Source organism: Dreissena polymorpha, chromosome 10 (assembly GCF_020536995.1).
Source record: "Dreissena polymorpha isolate Duluth1 chromosome 10, UMN_Dpol_1.0, whole genome shotgun sequence".
Classification (NCBI taxonomy): domain Eukaryota; kingdom Metazoa; phylum Mollusca; class Bivalvia; order Myida; family Dreissenidae; genus Dreissena; species Dreissena polymorpha.
Window position 1 is genome coordinate 12,161,507 of NC_068364.1, and position 13,262 is coordinate 12,174,768.

Consider the following 13,262-nt stretch of genomic DNA (forward strand, 5'->3'; position numbering starts at 1 on the left):
TTTCACTTAAGAAAATGTTCAATGAAATAAATCTAGGTTTCTAGTTATATTGTGTCTTTTACCTCAATATTTTGTTGGGGCTAATGTAAAGCCAATAGACATGATACAAAAGCTACGAAGATTACCGCCATACAATGTCACATACAAAATAATTATCACCTAACCCATGCGTTTTGAGAGAAAACTATTGTTTAACTCTTATATAAGTAAATATTAAACATGTGAAACAAGGACGGGTTATTTTTAACTCCAAATGTATGATTTGATCACACCTAGAAGAAGAAAACACTAACATGTTACACACCAAATATTGAACCCCTGACCCTTGCGGTGTCTGTGTTGTTAGGGATTATCAATGACATTAATCTATATAGATCAGTTTACCCCATAAGCGCAAACAGTTTTGACCACGGAGACATGCTTTGTTGAAACTTAGCAAAGAACCACTATATGGTTGGCATGCAACGCAACAAACCAAAGGGCCTTGCGGTTTCAGAGAATGATTATATTATTTATATTTATAAGCAAAATAGTAACCCCTAGGGAGGGCAAATTTTCTGCATGATTTGAACAAACTTCAAAGAGAACCTCATAACGATGTTACACACCAAATATTGTAGTCATGCCTCTTGTGTTCACTTTACATATATAAACACTATAACTCTCTCTGAATATAAAATGAAATGCAGCACATGTTTTTATAAGTCTATAAATAAGTTTCTTAACTAAAATATTCACATTTTATGTACTAGAACTTTCACTACACAAAGTTTGGATCAAGATCAATTCAAGCGCAGTCTGATGAGGATCCAAAGTGTTCGCTTAACATCTCTAGAAGTACTGACTGAATGACAATAATGTTGAACAGATTGGATCCTGATAAGACTGCTCTTTTGGAGCCAAAATGGTCGCAATCGCCCTAAGGTCCAATTTCCTGTTATGTGGCTCATTTTTTCTCATGATTGATACAAATTATCATGATATAAAGCAAGTCTGTTGTACATTAAATAGTATTTTTTAGTGTGCATATTCCACCCATGGATGAAAGTTACAAAGTTGGTTGTTATTTAAAGCAATTAAACAATTTAAAAAGTTTTCAATTCTTTTTTATTTAAGTCAAATGCATGCTATATTTGTTATAAACATACATATGATTAACACTCAACAAAAGTTTAACGATCACTATAATACACTACACACCTGGCGTGGTTAATGGTCTCTATTGAAGCACCATAGTATAAAACATGCAAATGGTGCTTTTACATATAAATATATATATAAATATGTTTACTATTATTATAAAAAGCTTCTACAACAGTGTAATAAGATATATAAAACACTTAAAGGTTAATTCAAGTATACATAAGGTTAAATTGGCCTAATTTTTTATTTTCAAAAATACAAAAAATATCAGTTTAGACAGTTTTATTTTTATTTTTTTGGTAGACTGCTCACTTTTCATGATTTTATTTTCATTTTTATTTATCCCCAACCCCGACTCATTTTTTTTTTGAAAAATTTCCCGTAAAACCAAATTTAAAAAAAATGCTGGCCTAAGCAATTTAGTTCTCAAGGCGGTTGTTCACCTGAACTGGTCTACGACTGTGCATGTGGTTGTGATTTCACACGTAATGAGTTGCAATGTTAATTTCTTGGAGTTTATTTACTTAAGACAAGTGCATATATTCGGTTTGATACATTGTTTAAAACAGGTGACTGCTTTCAGGCGAAAAATCGCATTTTTACAGATGAGAAATAAAAAGAAGAGAACAAGTTACGTTGAACATTTGAAACAAAATTGAGCCTCTCCGTTGGAAAACGGGGCTTAAAGTACGTGCTGATTTAAAGTGTCGTACCGGATAAGCCTGTGCGGACTGCACAGGCTTATCTAGGACAGCGCGGAAGCAAAATCATTCAGTGCCTTTTTCTGCTTTTGCATATGTGACCAAACCGAGGATTGATTTACTGCTTTCGAACCGACAAACTCTTCAAAAATGAAGTCATGGTTTGCTATGACTTTAACCGGAACTTTGTCTGAACCTTATAACTTTATATCGATTTAATCGAACCCCTTAAGTTGTTTTAACGCGTTCGCGTCTGTTTTCTTACCAAAACCAGTACTTGATAACTTAACCCATTTATGCCTAGCGTCTAAAAAAAGGCATTGGCAAACAGCGTAGACTCAAATGATACGCCGCATGATACGTCGTCTAATCAGGGTCTATGCTGTTTGCTTAAAGGAATTTCTGTAAGAAATATTCTTAATATAGAAATAAGTGTACGAGACATCCCTAATTTTGGAAATAAATTGATCCAATTTTGAACGATGGGAGAGTCCACTAGGCATAAATGGGTCAAGCGGAGATCTGAAAAGAACGCTCTAATAGTGAAGATCGAACCCGGGACCTCCCGGTCGTCAGACGGATACTATAACCACTTCACCACGTTGATCGCAATTCCATAGATAAGACTAGATATGATCGCAGCAAGTCAAACAACAGCTGTTAGTCATAACAGGAACATAATTCGCTCCCTTGGTGCAAAAAGGTACCTTGTGACATTAAAATTAGAAGGCACATGACACCTTTTTGCTCCAAAGAGGCGATATTTTACTACATCAACATGCTTTGCGAAGGAAACAAATGGAAACAAAATGGACAAAAGAAACTCCTAAACACAAATACCGGTTACACAATCAGCTGGTCACTTACTTTCGTAATGCCATTCCCCACGGATTATTTTCCCATCCGTGTTTGACACCCAGTAGATGTAGGTCTGATCACCCGTCGACTGATCACCCGTCGTGTTGTAGTAATCTATACTGGTACTTATTACCGTGGAGCGGCTCCGGTAGAGGGTGATGGTGTCCATGGAGTTCGGGGAGCGAATGTCCAGCAGCTGAATCTTGTTGCCATTGGTTACAAGAAGAACGAGGTTGAGATCGATATTGTCTGAAACAAAAACAAACAAGCACGTTATATGTGTAAGATAATTGTATTTGAGACATGCTCTGTGGAAAGGGGGCTTAATGCTTGTGCGTAAAGTGTCGTCCCAGATTAGCCTGTGCAGTCCGCATAGGCTAATCAGGGACGACACTTTCCGCTTTTATTATATTTTTCGTTTCAAGATAGTTTCTTCTTGGCAAAAATCTAGGTTAGGCGGAAAGTGTCGTTCCTGATTAGCCTGTGCGGACTGCACAGGCTAATCTGTGATGACACTTTACGCACATTCATGAAACCCCCTTTATACAGAGCACGGCTCATTTGTAAAACAAATCATATTATCATATAAATGTTCTGTTCAATGTACGGAATATGGTGTGTATCACTGTTAAGATCTTATGTCATGTTTGGTTAGTGTATAGAACATTATGCGATTGATCACGTCATGTTCGGTCCTGGGTAAGCTAATAGTTTTGACTATCTCGTAATTGGTTATTGCCCAGATCGATCTTGGTCACTGGCAAGTCTTTTACTTTAAATTATCATTTTGTAATTGACAGTGTTTTTTTTCTCAAAATTTTGGGAATGTAGCCGGGTCCCTTTGAATTGGGAAAATTTGGACGTTTTGACTATAATTGGGAAATTTGTGTTGTTATTGTTTTGCTAAAAAATGCTTCAAATTGAGAATAGAAGTGCTTTCAGTATTAGTTTCCTAAGGTTGAACTGATATGGCTTGATGGGAGATGAACAAAATGTTGAAATCTAAAAAAAAAAATTTTTAAATCTTCAATTGGGAATTTGTAGGTCCCATTTTGGGAAAACTTATACTTTTTTCTAATTGGGAATGGGACCGAATACCGGATCCGATTTTAAACGAAAAAAAACACACTGATTGACCATGGTATATTTTGTCCATTTCCATTGGACTTTATTTATTTGTCATTTTGCTATAGGGTTATTGGTAAGTCCACATTAAAGTCAGAGTTTACAAATTGACCAACGTTATTCTTAATGGTTTGAAATAATCGGTAAATTCATTTTAAAACCGTCGAAACGATTAATCGAATGTACAGTCCGTCGGTTATTAGAATGCATAACAGATTAATTGATCGCATAATCGGTAAATTGGTTTATCTTTCTAAGTAACCGATAAACCGGTTAATATAAAACGGCCTCCGTAAAAACTTTACGGAGCCGGAATTTCAAAACCTAAAGTACATTTTTTCCTTTTAGATATGCATATTTAAGATAAAATATGCGATAAATTGCGTCTTTGCGATAACTTATATATGGTTGTTATAAAAAAAATCCGTTGTTTCATTATATTTTGTTCAAAAAGCATTTTCCATGCGACTTCATGTTCTTATTAGCTGGATTTGTCAAAAGTAAATGGGATTTTTAGAGTGTTGTTTCTTCCTCATATTTAAACGTCATTTATGGTCCGCATAATCGTTCTATGCCGAGTTGTTTTAGTTATGATTTTTCCCAATATAACAATTGGATTGTTTCTTTATCAAGGAGGCAAATCTTCAATAAAATGGGTACTAGGTTTGCAAAATATTCGGTTTCGCAAAGTTTGTCCAGGTGCCGTTATAACTTTATTACATATAAAATGGTTTATCGTTTGATTTAACGGTTAAAATTATTCAACAACAACCAATTGTTCTCGTAAGTTCGCGCGCGCGTTTATGCACATTTTGACTATTTGGCAACCGATCAGTGTTTATCGACTGCTATTCACTTTATAGCGTTCAAAGCGTTGCCGAATGCCTCATCATTAGAATCTCGCGCGATGCATAAGTAGTTTCCAGTAAGAGCTCGATTTTTTGCTCTCTTTGATGGAATTTTCTACAGCAATAACTTTAACAGCAGTAACCGGCTGGATGAGTTGAATATGATTTTGAAACACACACACGCGCGATTCTAATCACGCCAAACATTTAAGTACGCGCGTTAAATTCTCCAAATATTTTGAATTGATACAACATCATGCATTCGAGCAAAGAAATTAAAACAAAACCACGTAGTTGAAACATGGTTTCAGGCATGCGTTAGATTTTGATAGCAATCTCTTAAAAAGGCGAACAACATCTTAAATTATCAGTCAGGGCCTTAACGGGGCCTTTTCACAGATTTTGGCATGCTTTGAAGTTTGTCATTAAATGCTTTATATTGATAAATGTTAACATTGGATATAAAAAGCTCCAATACAAAATCAAGAATAAAATTGAAAAAAAATAAAATAAAGGTCACACTCAACAGGGCTCGAACCACTGACCCCTGGAGCCCTGGAGTAAAAAGTATCCCACTAAGACCACTCGGCCATCCATCCAGATACAATGACAGGTGTATTTTATACTTCATATAACCAATCCTCGTAGTTGCACAAAATATAACGACAACAACAAATTTCTCCAAAATATTAATTCGTTTCGCGTTGCAACGCTTTATAATTTTCGGGTTTTAAAATCGTCAAAAGACGCATATAATGGCTATTTTAGAGCATGGTAAATGTTCAGTATTACTGTTTCCTCACAAATATCATAACTAAAACGAAAATTTGCGAATCTGAAACAACTATTTTACAATTTTGTCAATTTACACAAACGTGAAAAGGCCCCTTTAAACTTTCGTGTCGTTGAATTTTTTTTTTGGTATCAAACGCCAATCGATTTCGCTGTTGAAGTGGTTTTCGCATTACGTGCATACTGTAGACACGAAAGCCACAGCGTGGAAAAACACTGGTAGCTGGGTGCCATTTCGATTAATTGAGTCGTGTTTTGAGAAAACTGGGCATAATGCATGTGCGTAAAGTTTCGTCCCAGATTAGCATGTGCAGTCCGCACAGGCTAATCAGGGACGACACTTGGCGCCTAAATTGGATTTTTGCTAAGAAGAGACTTCTTTGAAACGAAAAATGTCAAAAAAGCGGAAAGTGTCGTCCCATATTAGCCTGTGCGAATTGCACAGGCTAATCTGGGATGGCACTTTACGCACAAGCATTATGCCCAGTTTTCTCAGAACGCGACTCAATGATTGATACGAACGCGTAATCGAGTTTGTGAATTCCACGAGCCAACTTATTCGCAATTAGTAGTTAGCATACTTGTCGTTGAATGTTATATGCCTGTTTCTATAAAACTTGACTTAATGCATGTGAGTAAACTGTCCTCCAAAGTGAGCCTATGCACTTCGAACAGGCTAAACAGGGATGACACTTTGCTCTTTTGTGGATTTTTATAGTGTGAAGGAAGTATCTTTTTTGCAAAAATCCAGTTCAGGCAGCAAGTGTCGTCCCTTGTTAGCCTGTACGTTCTTCACAGGCTAATATGGGACGACACTTTATGCATATGTATTTAGCCCAGTTTTCAAAGAACGAGCCTCTATCAACATCATTTGAATCAAGTGTACGTCAAGTGTACGTTATTACAAAATAACACAAATTCAATCAAACGTATCACGACACATTGTAAAGTCGACAGATATACAAACCCCATCACTAATGAATGCAGTGCTGCATACCGCAGGTTGCAGGATTACGTGACTTTGTGGGGTTCCCAATTAAACGTTAATTTATGTAAACACACCGGTAAGTGGTTCTTTTTTTGCAAATAACTTTTTAAAACAATTTTTCTTAAGAATTTCAACTAGTTTACGAAAGACAGATTTTTATGCTGCTTATGGCAATGTGCCACATGATGCGGCGTCTCATTAGGGTCAGCGCTGTTTGCTTAAAGGAATTTCTGTAAGAAATATTCTAAATATAGAAATAAATATACTAGACATCTCAATTTTGGAAATAAATTGATCCAATTTAGAAGGATGGGAGAGTCCACTAGGCTTAAATGGGTTAATAAGCCTTCTTGTTCAAAAATGCCTCGCGTACTGCACGGATATGCTTCACACAACGTGAAATTTTGTCACCATTTCAGACGTATTCAAGGATTTAATCTTATACTTTTGTATTCAAGGATTTAATTTTATACTTAAAGATATCGGCACACACTGTAAGAAAAACGGTCTTTCATGCACTTAATATTTTTGCAAATGTATATCAACAACGTGAGCTATTAAAAAAATAAAGTAAACGGTGTGTTACATTCTGTCCAGCCCGTGTGTAAACCCCTGTAAACCCGTTGATTCTGCACCCTGTACCCGTTCTAACTGTGAATCGAGTCGCTCTTAATTCAGTCAAGGTATACAACGGTACTGTGCAACACGTGCACACAGATTTGGCACCCTTTCAGACCCCTGTGTGCGTTATAGCGCATTAAACCGCATAACAATCTAGTAGACAGTGCACGAGATATTCGTGTGCGCTCGTAAGCAGACGTGCGTCCGCATCCCCCCAGTAGTTAACAATTATCTTTATGAGGAAATTCACTGTTATGCAGTTTTTTGCATACCTTGGATTTTTTTAGTCAGGAATAGTCCGCGTGTTTCGCTCCCACATATTTTAACAGCCTCGTTATATAGGTATATTACCGCGAAGGAATCTCATTTATGAACAGACTGACGTTTGTATGAGTATATAAACGAAGGAATCAAATGTGAAGGTGTTCATACACACTGCATTGCTATAAGCTTACGACGTTTACACGGTGATTTCCCCTGTAATGTCTTTTACGCTTTAGCAGGGGCGACAACTGAAAATTCCAGAAACGTTCCGTTGCATTTGATTTGGTACATCGTGAAAGACGATATAAATTCATTATAATACAGTTCCATATGCATCTCAGGAATTTGAGAGGCTGGTGGTTATCTCTAATAAAAAAAGTCTTGTATGGAGAAAAATAATCACTGCCATGAAGTTTAAGACATTCATAAGTACTACATGTAATTAATTAATTAAATTAGCTGATATAAGAAAGTTTGCTAGCAATAATGCTGTCGATATTAAAATAAGTACAGAGCAAAAAACCAACATATATATAATGATATGTGTTTCTTTTGGGTGTGATTAATTGCTATATCATCACTAATATGCTAAGAGGCAAATACTGTTTTATGAGCGTATAATCGACCAAAAATATGAAAAGTGTTTCCTAAAAGATTTATCACACCGACAACAAATGAACCACGCTCTGGTAAAAGGTGGCTTAATTTCTGTGTGTAAAGTGTCGTCCCAAGTTAGCCTGTGCAGTCCGCACAGGCTAATCAGGGAGGGCACTTTCCGCCTAAACTTAATTTTCGGTAAGGAGGGACTTCATTGAAACTAAAAATACCATAAAAGCGGAAAGTGACGTCCCTGATAAGCCTGTGTGGATGACACTTTACGTACATGTATTTAGCCCAGTTTTTTTCCAGAACGCGGCTCATTTATACAAGCAAAGTGAGTGATATATGGACTTATTTGCCAAATACATTGTTTAAAGAAATTGCACTACGTCACATAATCATACCTTCTGTGGAATCCAGTGAATTCATATCCGTAAAATACAATTCCTTTTCGGGATAATATATCTCCTTTGAATCTACATCGCTTTTATCCGAAATAGTATTGTTCTTCAAAATACACAGTCCACCTTTCGGATAGTTCTCACAACGGAAAACGTGCGGATCTTGTTTGTGTCTCTTCAAGATGTCCACACATTCCTTCGTCACAACCTCCTCGCAAAACGCTCGACACACCGGAATGGGCGTCTCCAACACCGTACAGGGCGGGGCGAACGCGAAACACAGGAACTGTTTCAGCAACTTTGAACAGTTTGTGACAATCAGGGGGTCAAAATCGTTCAACGCAGACTGGACATCGTCCAGACTCTGGTGGCCGAAGGCGTTTGGGAGAACCGTCCGATTGTACGGAGCGTCCGAACACGTGAACGCTTCTTGGAACGGCACGCATTTAGTGTTCACGTCGTCGATGATTGTGGCCTTTTGTGTCCAGCACGGAAAAATGACCATAAAGGTCACTGTCGCTATAGTGCTCGCGGTCGAATATCCCAGGTGCATGTTTTTGCAGCTTTTTAATGAAGTAATTAAGTCTCGTTCTGGGAAAACTGGGTTTAATGCATGTGCGTTAAGTGTTGTCCCAGATTAGCCTGTGCAGTCCGCACTGGCTTATCAAAGACACTTTCCGATTTTTTTTGTATTTTAAAATTAAACGAAGTCTTAACTTAGAAAAAAAAACAGCTAAGGCGCAAGGTTTCGTCCCTGATTAGACTCATCGGACTGCGCATGCTCAGCTGGGACGAACCCTTATGCACATGCATTAAGCCCAGTCTTCCCAGAAGGAGTCTGACTATGTAATCCCCGCTGACGATTTTGTTAATGTATTTGCCTTGTTCATAACACAACTTAAGTTTTTAATTAATACCGTTTTATCCACACCAATTGTTTATAGCATACTGATTGGTTTATATGATATCCAAGCATTCGAAATTCAAAAATGTTGATGTGTTCATGTATCAGTAGACAAAATGAAATCTTAACCAAATGGTGATCGTGAAACTGATATTTCCTCAATGTATTATATTTCCACATGTAATTATTATATGGAGTTAAAACATTGTGATAATAAATGCCTACACATCAAGTGAAAACGGAAAACATTAAACGCTGAGAAATAAAAGTCCTCTAGACATGAACAAAAAAATTGCATTCACGTTATAATGAATCAATCATTTAGATGCCCCCAAAGCATTTTTGTCGTAACCGCATCAGATTTGTCATAAATTAGACTCGGCATTTACATGCTATCATCATCAAACTTCCGCTCTGGTTAGACTCTGCAACGCGCGATTATTATCAAACTTCGTCTCTGTCATTATTTGGCACACACACTGAACTGTTTCGAGAACGTACGGACCTATGAATGCTATGCAAATTAAGCGATGTGTTTCAGCATGGACATAGTTTTACGGTACTAAATGTGCTGTGGTAATCGCGAGATAGCATATAAAGTACACGTTTCGAATAAGGTATTTTTTTCATCACGGTTTTCTTTTATAAACTCCTATACCAGTACGTCACCATTTACCGTGTCTTAAAGTATTACATTAGGTCTACCAAGAATTATTACATTAGATATGCAACACAATTACATTTCATTAATTAATAAAGTAGAGATTAATTGGTGCTCCGTATCTGGAGGAGATGATGTCGTTATTTCGCTAATTGACAAAAATAATTGCATTCTTAATCATTACTCGGCTAATCACAATATGAACCTCCTTCTGTGAATATTTGGCTGAATGCACGTGTGTAAAGTGTCGTCTCAGATTAGGTGGTGCAGTCCGCACAGGCTAATCAGGGACAAAACTTTCCGCCTTAATGATATTTTTTCGATTAAAGGAAGTATCTTCTTAGCGAAAATCCAAATTAGAAGAAAAGTTTATACCATGAATAGCCTGTCCGGACAGCACAGGCTAATCTTGGACAACACTTTACGCACATGCACTAAGCCCAGTTTTTAAAATAATAAACAATGTGTGCCGACCGTAAACTTATTTGGATGTCACTTTCGATCATATTTGCTCAACTTACTTTAAGATATAATAAAATAATGTTGCTTATTTTAAGACAACACCATCGATTACTCTTATTAAAGTGAGGAAGAACTTAGATGTATTAAAAACAGGTTCACTAAAAAAGTTAGGCCCCTCCTACCTTACCTATTTTTAGTGGACACAAACAGTTTGTGTTAAAACGTGTTCAACAGCATCAAATGAATACATTGTTGTATTGCAATATCTTTATATAAAGATTGATGTTACTGACAATTGTCTTTGTTTAACTATTTAAGTACGTGTTGATGTTGAACATTAAATTGAGTATCGCCCTGGCAAAAACGGAGCTAAATGCATGTGCGTTAACTGGCATCTCATATTAGCCTGTGCAGGCCGCACAGACTAATCAGGGACGACACTTTCCGCCTGGACTGGGTTTTCGTTAAGAAAAGACTTCCATTAAACTAAAAATTCCACAAAAGCGGAAAGTGTTGTCCCTGATTAGCCTGTGAGGACTACACAGGCTAATCTGGGACGACACTTAACGCTCATGCATTAAGTGTTCCTATAACGAGGCTCAATAAATAGCAAATGAACGCTCTGTGGCTGGTTAGAATGGGGCCGATTTTTTTTTACACTTTGATATTTCCAGCGAAAGTGATCTTAATTTTAAAATACGATAACGAAATGTACATATTAAAATTAAATTGTAAACAGCTAACAAGAAGAACAGCAACAAACGTTGAAATATTAGATGTTAAAATGTTCCATATTTTGATTAAGTTATGTTTTATTTTTGAAATCCAATGCCGATGCCTTGTTAATCGTTATTGATGGAACAATGGTGATATATAAATGCTGATCCTAAGGCGGAATTTTGTGTTAAAAAAGCCATAGTAAGACAATTACACCAATTTCACATTTCCATAATTAACGTTGTGCGGTTTTAAAGTGCAGATTGTTTAAGATATTATTTGTTACGAATGAATTTACGCATTTATAATTCACAGAGTACGGTAATCCGAATATAATCAGTTAGATGCTGAATATGGTTACATAGAAAAATGGAATGTGCGGTATTATGCAAAATAATGAATCTGTAAAATGATCAAACAGTTTTTTTTTATAAATCCATAAAAAAGCAGAGAAATCTTACATAAAAAATATTTATGTTAATTATCTGTTCAAGCGCGTCACTTATTTCAGAAGATTTAAACGAAGTTTTAATCCATTTTTGCGTACGTGCAGAAGTCGAACGGACTCCAGTTGACTAACTTTTTCAGTCCGAAAGCAAATTAATATTTCATATTAGTGAGACTGAAATAAACTATTTTACTAGAGTTTAAACTATTAGTAAAACACTGTTAAACAAAACCAAATCACCAACAATAATTTAACATTCTTTATATGCAAATACTTCATGAATAATTAATTGTTCAACGGATTTCTATATGCTTTAATTCGATGCGGATTTTCTTCCAACAATTAGTTATTTACCACTAAAAACTCTCAACAAACACAAATTACACTGCCAATAAAGTAAATCCAAACAATTTCGGCATGTCAATAAAAAAACCGTTGACACCAAATATCACAGACAGACACGTAGTAATCGCTACACTGTTGTACCTTCGCTGTTTTTCGAATACCAATATCTGCACGCTCAGTTGATGGTATTCAAGCAGCCTCCGCGCAGAGATTTGTCTGGAACAGCATAGCCAATCGTGCTCATTCGGCTATCTCCGGACTCATCCGTAAGATTTAAACAATAAATCGTCTGCTGATCCAGAGTGCCAGTTTAGCCTGATCAATATCATGACCTCATAACCAACCACGTGACGATAGCCTAGCCACGTGGTACTCTAAGTTTACCGTTGTTATTTTGACTTTTTTTTAATTTAGGCTATTTGTTTTTTTTTATTGTGAATCTAAATTTGTACACTTTTTTTCAAAAATATAAAAGAAAACGATACTTCTTTTCATAATATAATACTTAATCAAAAAATAAATCCTTCCAAATCTGGTAAGATTTTCTTGTGATGGCCAGGGACCTATACAAAAGTTTGTATAGGTCCCTGTGATGGCAGAGATTTTATGTGAGAGCAAGGAACGACAACTCTGCGTGGAGACTGGTATTCAAGTAGTATGCCAGGGGCGTACCTAGCTTGGCACATCCTATCAGAGTGGGTTTTAAATCTTGGTTGATAAAAGTTGGCGGAAGCTAACCGTAATTCAGCAGTCTCCAGCGATCAAGGGAGTCGGTACCACCAGTTTAAAAATAAAATAATGTATTAGTTTTCAGGACCGTCTCTAGCTAGTTAGCCATCGTATTTAATGGTGTGATCTAATGTTGGTTTATAGATTGAGCGAAAATGAACTCACCAAAAGGAAGTTTTGTTAACGTGTTGTTCTTTTTTAAGAGACTTTCCCGGCCTGTTTAGTGTAAGTCCGCTCAAAGTGTTATTTTATTTGTATTTTTATTTTAAAGCGTATGCATTGAGCAGTGTGTGTGTGCGCGTATGCGCGTGTTATTTAGACGCACGTGTTCTTCGAAAATATGTTTTATAGCCTATACCGTTTCTGGCATGCAGTGATATTTGATACGTATTCTATGAAACCATTATTATTCGTCAGCTTTTAATTTTCGTCTATTTCGTCAGTGGACCGATTGACGAATTTAAGATTTTAACTTGTTATAATATCCAATTTTATGACTGAATACCGTTGGCATGAGCCATTAAAATCCAACGTAATCTACGCATACACAATTGTATGTTTCATAATCAAGATAAATTCGTTTTTGGCCTGGAGCGTAGCCCGAAGGCCATAGTAATGATACAAAATTTTGAGCCTATCCGAATGGGCTGGCTGC

The 13,262-nt window shown here is 36.5% G+C and overlaps 1 protein-coding gene across 2 annotated transcripts in view; it reads right to left on the minus strand.

Moving 5' to 3' along the window:
- LOC127847923 (uncharacterized) overlaps nucleotides 1–12,027 on the minus strand; it is a 35,410-nt gene extending 23,383 nt beyond the window's left edge. Inside the window, exons 1-3 of one of the 2 annotated variants that reach the window (XM_052380153.1) lie at nucleotides 11,888–12,027; nucleotides 8,345–8,904; nucleotides 2,712–2,951 (exon numbers count right to left, since the gene is read on the minus strand). In XM_052380153.1, coding sequence (XP_052236113.1) covers nucleotides 2,712–2,951; nucleotides 8,345–8,894 — 790 coding nt within the window. In that variant the 5' untranslated portion in view covers nucleotides 8,895–8,904; nucleotides 11,888–12,027. Of the gene's footprint in view, nucleotides 1–2,711; nucleotides 2,952–8,344; nucleotides 8,905–9,634; nucleotides 9,737–11,887 lie in introns of those variants that run through there. The other variant, XM_052380155.1, reaches the window with a different exon arrangement.
- Between the last annotated feature and the right edge of the window lie 1,235 nt (nucleotides 12,028–13,262).